At 35.1% G+C, this 12,500-nt stretch overlaps 1 protein-coding gene across 1 annotated transcript; it reads right to left on the reverse strand.

Moving 5' to 3' along the window:
• Positions 1-95: 95 nt before the first annotated feature.
• On the reverse strand, positions 96-12,273 carry LOC133176226 (uncharacterized). The gene is made up of 15 exons (XM_061311386.1): positions 11,991-12,273; positions 11,167-11,334; positions 10,344-10,511; positions 9,520-9,687; positions 8,698-8,865; positions 7,874-8,041; positions 7,051-7,218; positions 6,227-6,394; positions 5,405-5,572; positions 4,581-4,748; positions 3,759-3,926; positions 3,275-3,400; positions 2,915-3,100; positions 198-621; positions 96-108 (listed from the first exon to the last, which is right to left on the reverse strand). The coding sequence occupies exons 1-15, from the start codon at positions 12,271-12,273 to the stop codon at positions 96-98; spliced, it is 2,712 nt and encodes a 903-aa protein (XP_061167370.1).
• Between the last annotated feature and the right edge of the window lie 227 nt (positions 12,274-12,500).

A 12,500-nucleotide genomic window follows, 5' to 3' on the forward strand; every position in this document is an offset into this window, starting at 1 on the left:
TTTTCTGAATTCTTTCTTCTCCCAAAGCTTGAACTTGAATTGAAGCAAAGTTTTTAATTATAAGATCCTTCTTTATGATTTCTTTTTCTTCTCCATCATTCATTCTCTCTAACAAATGCATAATGTTACTTTCATTTTCATCAAACAGTGAACCATATAGTAATGTTCTCCCTTTTCTAACAAAAGACTTTCCCAACTTTTCATCCTCATCATCATCTTTGTTTTTAACTGAGGCTAATTTGCAACTTTTTGCATGGTGCCACAATAAATTCTTCAGGAAGAAACCCTTACAAAACTCACAAGGGAGATATTCATCAGGTGAATGATTTGACGAATCTGGACTTTCTCGTCTTGCTGTTATAAACAGACCACCGTTTTTCAAAACTTCGATGTTATGTTTATAGTTTCCCTCATTGATCAATTCCAGGAACAGCATTCCTCTCTTCTCTGACTTTTTTGGCAGCATCTGAATTTCCATTATTTTCAGTTCATTCTTATGGGTAAGCAAATGTCTGGATATTTTAGAATGTATTTCTTTATGACAGAAAGTACAGAAGTTAATCTTGTCATATCTTTTCTTGCACCCAGGCTTTGGCAATGCTTTGAGATGCAGATGAATTCCTACAAAGCAATTGTAAATCTTATTATACCTATTTTCTGTGGGAAACTTATCTTCAGCCTACATATTTTGACTTCAATTACAAGATCTGTGATGCTTGTGCCTTGTCAATATACACATTTCAAACCTTCTAAAGCAAAGTACCAAGCAAGTCAAACTGATATACAAGAAAAATAGGGATGAACTTGCCAGAATGACTTTGGGTCAAGGCTATGACACACCCATAGGTAAGAGAGTTTTCTTACCAAATATGAAATTCAAATGATTCTCCATTTAAATGATTAAGCCCAGGCAAAAATGTACTTTTTCTGCCAATGACCTTAAACTTGCAGGAATGACCTTGGGTCAAGATCAAGAGGCACCCTCATGTCATAAACAATCTTTGTACTAAGAATGGGCTTCCAATGATTCCCCCATCAAAAGTTATAGCTGTACAAGATTGAACAGACAGACAAAGCAGGGCTCTAATTGGCGACTAATTGAGTCGCCATGATGCCTGAAATTTTTAATAGGCAACCATTTTTAAATTGACTTGGTGATCATCAAATTGCTGAACTATAAACATTTTCAACATTATTTTATAAAGAGCAGAAAAGAAGTATAAAAGTTAGCAATGGACATGTCTTCATATATTGACTAATATAAGTTTTTAAATTGGCGCCTCAGAAAAATTTGCCTGGTAACTGCAATGGCGACTAAATTTTTTAATAAGGAGCCATCTGGCACCTAATTTTTTTAGGTCACTTAGAACCCTGTATAGGGACAAGGTGATTTCTTTATACCCCTCTTCTAACTATATTTTGGGAAGGTTTAATAAATTGTTGTATTTATTCATTTAAAGTACATTAAGCCTGTCTTGTAATTATGTTGTTATTAAACTGCACTAATGGACAGCTTGGGTATCAAACATAATTTTGACAAAATTTTAAGACTTCAAAATCAAAATTATGACTTTAAAAGTCTGTTCTCACTTTATGATCTTTGGGTCAGATGTTGATTTCCTTTACGATGTATACACTGTGTATGGTGTTTCATTGAAAGTAAAAAGCAATCGTTTTCTACAGCCCGTAACATTTTTACTATCAAAATGTGATGTCACTTCCGTTTAATCCATTGATTGAATTTCATTTTGATTTTAGTGTGAAATAAATATTTCCTTTTTCAGGTCATAGACACACTCAAGGTTGAAGTATATATATTATTATCAAATAGATAAAATATTTTGTTATATGGTAAATAGAATATTTTTCACTCAGTTTACTGTTAGAAATACTATTATTTTCCTGTCTACTTATTTTTTTTGTAACTGGCAACCAATTTAAACAAGAAGTCTGTGAGCCAATCCTCACTAATAATACCCCCGCTCTGATGTGAATACACAAGTTCAGTTATGGACAAACACAGTGATAATCAGGAAATTGACATTGGATTAGTAAAAAATGAATCCCAACATATGGCATGCCTAAACAAACATTGTGTTAAGATTTCAAGCACCTGCAATGAGTAGTTGCTGAGAAAACTGCGACCAAAATTTGTTATTTATGGTACAGACAGATGCAGGGATAAACAGGAAGTTGACATCGGATTTGTTCCAAAATGAATCCCATTATATGGCATGCCTAAACAAGATTGCGCTAAAATTTCAAGCAACTGCAATGAGTAGTTGCTGAGAAAACTACGACCAAAATTTGTTATGTATGGTACGGACAGACACATGGATAAACAAGAAGTTTACATCAGATTCTTACAAAAATGAATCCCACCATATGGCATGCCTAAACAAAGATTGTGTTAAAATTTCAAACATCTGCAATGAGTAGTTGCTGAGAAAACTGTGACCAAAGTTTGTTATGTATGGTACGGACAGACACATGGATAAACAGGAACTTGACATCAGATTAGTACAAAAATGAATCCCACCATATGGCATGCCTAAACAAAGATTGTGCTAAAATTTCAGGCATCTGCAATGAGTAGTTGCTGAGAAAACTGCGACCAAAATTTGTTACGGACAGACACACACACAGCTAGACACACAAGGGTAAAACAGTATACCCCCCTCTCCTTCGGAGTGGGGGTATAATTAAAGGGACAAGTGGTTAGAACTTCATAGTTGTCACATAAGATGATGAGTAGTCTTTGAAGTTTTCTTTTCCCACCCTGCACATGCTGCACCACTCCCACATTCAGATATCATAAAATTCATTTAAAAATGATAATGGCAGCATATGTGTGTTGATCCACAATACTTAGGTTAGCATATGAAATATTTGAGATAGAAAGATAAGACAGTACCTTCACTTGATGCTTTTTCATTTATTTGAACACTGTCCTTAGATTGACCTTCACTTGGCAATTCTTCATTTATCTGCACACTTTCCTTAGAATGAACTACTGACTTGGAACCATTTGTAAAATGGCTCCTCCCCTTGGACACCTCTAGTTTAAGTTTCTTTTTACTCCTTAATGAAGGCTTTTTACCTAGAAACACACATCAAATACATTGATTTCTTGAAAAAGATTGTTAACCACACCACAAATACAAAAACTGAAATATTTTTTAAAACATGGATGGATAAAAGCTGCAATTTGAATCTAGTCTTAGTTACTGTACAGCAATCATGCTTAAATATCATTATGTACACTTGAGCTTACATTTGACAAATTCCTCATTCTCTGGGTACAGAACAGAGTCTGAAGAGCTAGAATCATAGTCTTCGGAATCTGGAACGTATGACTTATCATCATCATCATCATCATCACTTGGATACATCTCAATATCTAAAAAAAAATATGTGACTGTTGTAGGACAAAACAAAACCCTGAAAAATATTGAAAAACATCACTGGGGTGAAAAGCAAAAGAAATGCTAAGACCCCTTTTTGGGACCTCTTTTGTGGTGTCTCCAGGACTGATGCAATAGTTCATCATTACTAAGCTGCTGTCATTCCTCTTAAAAATGAGTATCAATTCTAAGCTATGGGGTACACAAAGGTCACAAGAAGGTCATAAAATATGTCAATTTCCGAATTTTCTCATTTTTATGCAAATTTTCATCAATTCTATAGCACATTTTGTTTCAGAAAACACAGATAGTTAAACAATATTGTGACTAAAACGAATGTATCAAATACATTACCATTGCTAAGATCCTCAGTGAGTGATTCATTGGTGGTCCTAGAATCATGAATATCTTTCTCTGTGTAGAGCTCAGGCTTTTCTGTGCAGGTTGCTGATACATATCTTAGGTTGTCCTCACCGATGCTGAAAACACCTTGGTCACTCTGTGTTTCATCAGTTATCATTTCTACAATACATAACCATATCTTAGATACAGATATCCTGTCAGCAGGGTAAAAACATGAGATCTCTATTTTCCTAAAAACTCTGTTCAGGCATATAGAATCAGGTTCATTAGACATTCTTGTTATAAGCCCCCTCTTGTGTAAACTTTGGCCATCAAAAAAGTCTACAGCATATATCAGAACTATTGGGTCACACGTACCAAACTGCATTATAGGGTCTACATTTATCAAGTACCAATACCTTTTTAAATGTCAAGAACCTGGACCCTATAATATGGGGTTACGTTAAAGACAAAACCAATGCTGTATATCAACATGTGGGCTTTTTTCGGAAAATAATGGCCTAATAGTTCAACAATATTGTGAATCATACAAATGTATCAAATACAAGCATTATGGTAGTAAACTCAGGTGACCTAAAGAGTCTAGAACATGTATCTGAACTATTGGGTCACACGTGCCAAACCACATTATAGGGTCTACATTTACCAACTACCAATACATTTTTAACATCTCAAGAACATGGACCCTATAATTTGGAGTTACATTTAAGACCAAGCAATTGCTGTACATCAACATGTGGACATTTTTTCTGAAAATAATGCCCTAATAGTTAAACAATATTGTGACTAATACGAATGTATTAAATACATTACCATTGCTAAGATCCTCAGTGAGTGATTCATTGGTGGTCCTAGAATCATGAATATATTTCTCTGTGTAGAGCTCAGGCTTTTCTGTGCAGGTTGCTGATACACATAGTAGGTTGTCCTCACCGATGCTGAAAACACCTTGGTCACCCTGTGTTTTACCACTTATCATTTCTACAATACATAACCATATCTTAGATACAGATATACTGTCAGCAGCGTAAAACAAAATAAGATCTCTATTTTCCTCCACACCCTGATTACACAAATAGGTTCAGGTTCATTAGACATTCTTGTAATAAGCCCCCTTTTGTGTAAAGTTTGGAAAAGAAGTCTGGAACATGTTCCTGAACTATTGGGTCACATACATTAAACCACATTTTAGGGCCTGCATTTATCAACTATCCATACTTTTCTAACATGTCAAGAACATGGACCCTATAATATGGGGTTACATTAAAGACAAAACCAATTGCTGTATATCAACATCTGGACATTTATTTCTGAAAATAATGGCCTAATAGTTCAACTATATTGTGAATCATGCAAATGTATCTAATACAAGCATTATGGTAGTAAACTCAGGTGACCTAAACAATCTAGAACATATATCAGAACTATTGGGTCACACAAGCCAAACCACATTATAGGGTCTACATTTACTAACTACCAATACATTTTTAACATCTCAAGAACATGGACCCTATAATATGGAGTTACATTTAAGACCAAGCTATTGCTGTGCATCAACATGTGGACATTTTTTCTGAAAATAATGTCCTAATAGTTAAACAATATTGTGACTAATACGAATGTATTAAATGCATTACCATTGCTAAGATCCTCAGTGAGTGATTTATTGGTGGTCCTAGAATCATGAATATCTTTCTCTGTGTAGAGCTCAGGCTTTTCTGTGCAGGTTGCTGATACATATCTTAGGTTGTCCTCACCGATGCTGAAAACACCTTGGTCACTCTGTGTTTCACCAGTTATCATTTCTACAATACATAACCATATCTTAGATACAGATATCCTGTCAGCAGGGTAAAAACATGAGATCTCTATTTTCCTAAAAACTCTGTTCAGGCATATAGAATCAGGTTCATTAGATATTCTTGTTATAAGCCCCCTCTTGTGTAAACTTTGGCCATCAAAAAAGTCTACAGCATATATCAGAACTATTGGGTCACACGTACCAAACTGCATTATAGGGTCTACATTTATCAAGTACCAATACCTTTTTAAATGTCAAGAACCTGGACCCTATAATATGGGGTTACGTTAAAGACAAAACCAATGCTGTATATCAACATATGGGCTTTTTTCGGAAAATAATGGCCTAATAGTTCAACAATATTGTGAATCATACAAATGTATCAAATACAAGCATTATGGTAGTAAACTCAGGTGACCTAAAGAGTCTAGAACATGTATCTGAACTATTGGGTCACACGTGCCAAACCACATTATAGGGTCTACATTTACCAACTACCAATACATTTTTAACATCTCAAGAACATGGACCCTATAATTTGGAGTTACATTTAAGACCAAGCAATTGCTGTACATCAACATGTGGACATTTTTTCTGAAAATAATGCCCTAATAGTTAAACAATATTGTGACTAATACGAATGTATTAAATACATTACCATTGCTAAGATCCTCAGTGAGTGATTCATTGGTGGTCCTAGAATCATGAATATATTTCTCTGTGTAGAGCTCAGGCTTTTCTGTGCAGGTTGCTGATACACATAGTAGGTTGTCCTCACCGATGCTGAAAACACCTTGGTCACCCTGTGTTTTACCACTTATCATTTCTACAATACATAACCATATCTTAGATACAGATATACTGTCAGCAGCGTAAAACAAAATAAGATCTCTATTTTCCTCCACACCCTGATTACACAAATAGGTTCAGGTTCATTAGACATTCTTGTAATAAGCCCCCTTTTGTGTAAAGTTTGGAAAAGAAGTCTGGAACATGTTCCTGAACTATTGGGTCACATACATTAAACCACATTTTAGGGCCTGCATTTATCAACTATCAATACTTTTCTAACATGTCAAGAACATGGACCCTATAATATGGGGTTACATTAAAGACAAAACCAATTGCTGTATATCAACATCTGGACATTTATTTCTGAAAATAATGGCCTAATAGTTCAACTATATTGTGAATCATGCAAATGTATCTAATACAAGCATTATGGTAGTAAACTCAGGTGACCTAAACAATCTAGAACATATATCAGAACTATTGGGTCACACAAGCCAAACCACATTATAGGGTCTACATTTACTAACTACCAATACATTTTTAACATCTCAAGAACATGGACCCTATAATATGGAGTTACATTTAAGACCAAGCTATTGCTGTGCATCAACATGTGGACATTTTTTCTGAAAATAATGTCCTAATAGTTAAACAATATTGTGACTAATACGAATGTATTAAATGCATTACCATTGCTAAGATCCTCAGTGAGTGATTTATTGGTGGTCCTAGAATCATGAATATCTTTCTCTGTGTAGAGCTCAGGCTTTTCTGTGCAGGTTGCTGATACATATCTTAGGTTGTCCTCACCGATGCTGAAAACACCTTGGTCACTCTGTGTTTCACCAGTTATCATTTCTACAATACATAACCATATCTTAGATACAGATATCCTGTCAGCAGGGTAAAAACATGAGATCTCTATTTTCCTAAAAACTCTGTTCAGGCATATAGAATCAGGTTCATTAGACATTCTTGTTATAAGCCCCCTCTTGTGTAAACTTTGGCCATCAAAAAAGTCTACAGCATATATCAGAACTATTGGGTCACACGTACCAAACTGCATTATAGGGTCTACATTTATCAAGTACCAATACCTTTTTAAATGTCAAGAACCTGGACCCTATAATATGGGGTTACGTTAAAGACAAAACCAATGCTGTATATCAACATGTGGGCTTTTTTCGGAAAATAATGGCCTAATAGTTCAACAATATTGTGAATCATACAAATGTATCAAATACAAGCATTATGGTAGTAAACTCAGGTGACCTAAAGAGTCTAGAACATGTATCTGAACTATTGGGTCACACGTGCCAAACCACATTATAGGGTCTACATTTACCAACTACCAATACATTTTTAACATCTCAAGAACATGGACCCTATAATTTGGAGTTACATTTAAGACCAAGCAATTGCTGTACATCAACATGTGGACATTTTTTTCTGAAAATAAGGTCCTAATAGTTAAACAATATTGTGACTAATACGAATGTATTAAATACATTACCATTGCTAAGATCCTCAGTGAGTGATTCATTGGTGGTCCTAGAATCATGAATATCTTTCTCTGTGTAGAGCTCAGGCTTTTCTGTGCAGGTTGCTGATACACATAGTAGGTTGTCCTCACCGATGCTGAAAACACCTTGGTCACCCTGTGTTTTACCACTTATCATTTCTACAATACATAACCATATCTTAGATACAGATATACTGTCAGCAGCGTAAAACAAAATAAGATCTCTATTTTCCTCCACACCCTGATTACACAAATAGGTTCAGGTTCATTAGACATTCTTGTAATAAGCCCCCTTTTGTGTAAAGTTTGGAAAAGAAGTCTGGAACATGTTCCTGAACTATTGGGTCACATACATTAAACCACATTTTAGGGCCTGCATTTATCAACTATCAATACTTTTCTAACATGTCAAGAACATGGACCCTATAATATGGGGTTACATTAAAGACAAAACCAATTGCTGTATATCAACATCTGGACATTTATTTCTGAAAATAATGGCCTAATAGTTCAACTATATTGTGAATCATACAAATGTATCTAATACAAGCATTATGGTAGTAAACTCAGGTGACCTAAACAATCTAGAACATATATCAGAACTATTGGGTCACACGTGCCAAACCACATTATAGGGTCTACATTTACTAACTACCAATACATTTTTAACATCTCAAGAACATGGACCCTATAATATGGAGTTACATTTAAGACCAAGCTATTGCTGTGCATCAACATGTGGACATTTTTTCTGAAAATAATGTCCTAATAGTTAAACAATATTGTGACTAATACGAATGTATTAAATACATTACCATTGCTAAGATCCTCAGTGAGTGATTTATTGGTGGTCCTAGAATCATGAATATCTTTCTCTGTGTAGAGCTCAGGCTTTTCTGTGCAGGTTGCTGATACATATCTTAGGTTGTCCTCACCGATGCTGAAAACACCTTGGTCACTCTGTGTTTCACCAGTTATCATTTCTACAATACATAACCATATCTTAGATACAGATATCCTGTCAGCAGGGTAAAAACATGAGATCTCTATTTTCCTAAAAACTCTGTTCAGGCATATAGAATCAGGTTCATTAGACATTCTTGTTATAAGCCCCCTCTTGTGTAAACTTTGGCCATCAAAAAAGTCTACAGCATATATCAGAACTATTGGGTCACACGTACCAAACTGCATTATAGGGTCTACATTTATCAAGTACCAATACCTTTTTAAATGTCAAGAACCTGGACCCTATAATATGGGGTTACGTTAAAGACAAAACCAATGCTGTATATCAACATGTGGGCTTTTTTCGGAAAATAATGGCCTAATAGTTCAACAATATTGTGAATCATACAAATGTATCAAATACAAGCATTATGGTAGTAAACTCAGGTGACCTAAAGAGTCTAGAACATGTATCTGAACTATTGGGTCACACGTGCCAAACCACATTATAGGGTCTACATTTACCAACTACCAATACATTTTTAACATCTCAAGAACATGGACCCTATAATTTGGAGTTACATTTAAGACCAAGCAATTGCTGTACATCAACATGTGGACATTTTTTCTGAAAATAATGCCCTAATAGTTAAACAATATTGTGACTAATACGAATGTATTAAATACATTACCATTGCTAAGATCCTCAGTGAGTGATTCATTGGTGGTCCTAGAATCATGAATATATTTCTCTGTGTAGAGCTCAGGCTTTTCTGTGCAGGTTGCTGATACACATAGTAGGTTGTCCTCACCGATGCTGAAAACACCTTGGTCACCCTGTGTTTTACCACTTATCATTTCTACAATACATAACCATATCTTAGATACAGATATACTGTCAGCAGCGTAAAACAAAATAAGATCTCTATTTTCCTCCACACCCTGATTACACAAATAGGTTCAGGTTCATTAGACATTCTTGTAATAAGCCCCCTTTTGTGTAAAGTTTGGAAAAGAAGTCTGGAACATGTTCCTGAACTATTGGGTCACATACATTAAACCACATTTTAGGGCCTGCATTTATCAACTATCAATACTTTTCTAACATGTCAAGAACATGGACCCTATAATATGGGGTTACATTAAAGACAAAACCAATTGCTGTATATCAACATCTGGACATTTATTTCTGAAAATAATGGCCTAATAGTTCAACAATATTGTGAATCATGCAAATGTATCTAATACAAGCATTATGGTAGTAAACTCAGGTGACCTAAACAATCTAGAACATATATCAGAACTATTGGGTCACACGTGCCAAACCACATTATAGGGTCTACATTTACTAACTACCAATACATTTTTAACATCTCAAGAACATGGACCCTATAATATGGAGTTACATTTAAGACCAAGCTATTGCTGTGCATCAACATGTGGACATTTTTTCTGAAAATAATGTCCTAATAGTTAAACAATATTGTGACTAATACGAATGTATTAAATGCATTACCATTGCTAAGATCCTCAGTGAGTGATTTATTGGTGGTCCTAGAATCATGAATATCTTTCTCTGTGTAGAGCTCAGGCTTTTCTGTGCAGGTTGCTGATACATATCTTAGGTTGTCCTCACCGATGCTGAAAACACCTTGGTCACTCTGTGTTTCACCAGTTATCATTTCTACAATACATAACCATATCTTAGATACAGATATCCTGTCAGCAGGGTAAAAACATGAGATCTCTATTTTCCTAAAAACTCTGTTCAGGCATATAGAATCAGGTTCATTAGACATTCTTGTTATAAGCCCCCTCTTGTGTAAACTTTGGCCATCAAAAAAGTCTACAGCATATATCAGAACTATTGGGTCACACGTACCAAACTGCATTATAGGGTCTACATTTATCAAGTACCAATACCTTTTTAAATGTCAAGAACCTGGACCCTATAATATGGGGTTACGTTAAAGACAAAACCAATGCTGTATATCAACATGTGGGCTTTTTTCGGAAAATAATGGCCTAATAGTTCAACAATATTGTGAATCATACAAATGTATCAAATACAAGCATTATGGTAGTAAACTCAGGTGACCTAAAGAGTCTAGAACATGTATCTGAACTATTGGGTCACACGTGCCAAACCACATTATAGGGTCTACATTTACCAACTACCAATACATTTTTAACATCTCAAGAACATGGACCCTATAATTTGGAGTTACATTTAAGACCAAGCAATTGCTGTACATCAACATGTGGAGATTTTTTTCTGAAAATAATGTCCTAATAGTTAAACAATATTGTGACTAATACGAATGTATTAAATACATTACCATTGCTAAGATCCTCAGTGAGTGATTCATTGGTGGTCCTAGAATCATGAATATCTTTCTCTGTGTAGAGCTCAGGCTTTTCTGTGCAGGTTGCTGATACACATAGTAGGTTGTCCTCACCGATGCTGAAAACACCTTGGTCACCCTGTGTTTTACCACTTATCATTTCTACAATACATAACCATATCTTAGATACAGATATACTGTCAGCAGCGTAAAACAAAATAAGATCTCTATTTTCCTCCACACCCTGATTACACAAATAGGTTCAGGTTTATTAGACATTCTTGTAATAAGCCCCCTTTTGTGTAAAGTTTGGAAAAGAAGTCTGGAACATGTTCCTGAACTATTGGGTCACATACATTAAACCACATTTTAGGGCCTGCATTTATCAACTATCAATACTTTTCTAACATGTCAAGAACATGGACCCTATAATATGGGGTTACATTAAAGACAAAACCAATTGCTGTATATCAACATCTGGACATTTATTTCTGAAAATAATGGCCTAATAGTTCAACTATATTGTGAATCATACAAATGTATCTAATACAAGCATTATGGTAGTAAACTCAGGTGACCTAAACAATCTAGAACATATATCAGAACTATTGGGTCACACGTGCCAAACCACATTATAGGGTCTACATTTACTAACTACCAATACATTTTTAACATCTCAAGAACATGGACCCTATAATATGGAGTTACATTTAAGACCAAGCTATTGCTGTGCATCAACATGTGGACATTTTTTCTGAAAATAATGTCCTAATAGTTAAACAATATTGTGACTAATACGAATGTATTAAATACATTACCATTGCTAAGATCCTCAGTGAGTGATTTATTGGTGGTCCTAGAATCATGAATATCTTTCTCTGTGTAGAGCTCAGGCTTTTCTGTGCAGGTTGCTGATACATATCTTAGGTTGTCCTCACCGATGCTGAAAACACCTTGGTCACTCTGTGTTTCACCAGTTATCATTTCTACAATACATAACCATATCTTAGATACAGATATCCTGTCAGCAGGGTAAAAACATGAGATCTCTATTTTCCTAAAAACTCTGTTCAGGCATATAGAATCAGGTTCATTAGACATTCTTGTTATAAGCCCCCTCTTGTGTAAACTTTGGCCATCAAAAAAGTCTACAGCATATATCAGAACTATTGGGTCACACGTACCAAACTGCATTATAGGGTCTACATTTATCAAGTACCAATACCTTTTTAAATGTCAAGAACTTGGACCCTATAATATGGGGTTACGTTAAAGACAAAACCAATGCTGTATATCAACATGTGGGCTTTTTTCGGAAAATAATGGCC

The sequence above is a fragment of the Saccostrea echinata genome, unplaced genomic scaffold (assembly GCF_033153115.1).
Source record: "Saccostrea echinata isolate AGI-Se365-2 ecotype Australia unplaced genomic scaffold, CSIRO_AGI_Sech_v1 ptg000072l, whole genome shotgun sequence".
NCBI classification, from domain to species: domain Eukaryota; kingdom Metazoa; phylum Mollusca; class Bivalvia; order Ostreida; family Ostreidae; genus Saccostrea; species Saccostrea echinata.

Bases quoted from the DNA above. Each gene is read 5' to 3' on its own strand.
- LOC133176226 (XM_061311386.1), bottom strand. From the start codon at position 12,273: ATGTCTAATGAACCTGATTCTATATGCCTGAACAGAGTTTTTAGGAAA. The intron at 5,573-6,226 runs GTAATGTATTTA...TATGTATTGTAG, and splicing joins CACTGAGGATCTTAGCAATG to AAATGATAACTGGTGAAACA. The intron at 4,749-5,404 runs GTAATGCATTTA...TATGTATTGTAG, and splicing joins CACTGAGGATCTTAGCAATG to AAATGATAAGTGGTAAAACA.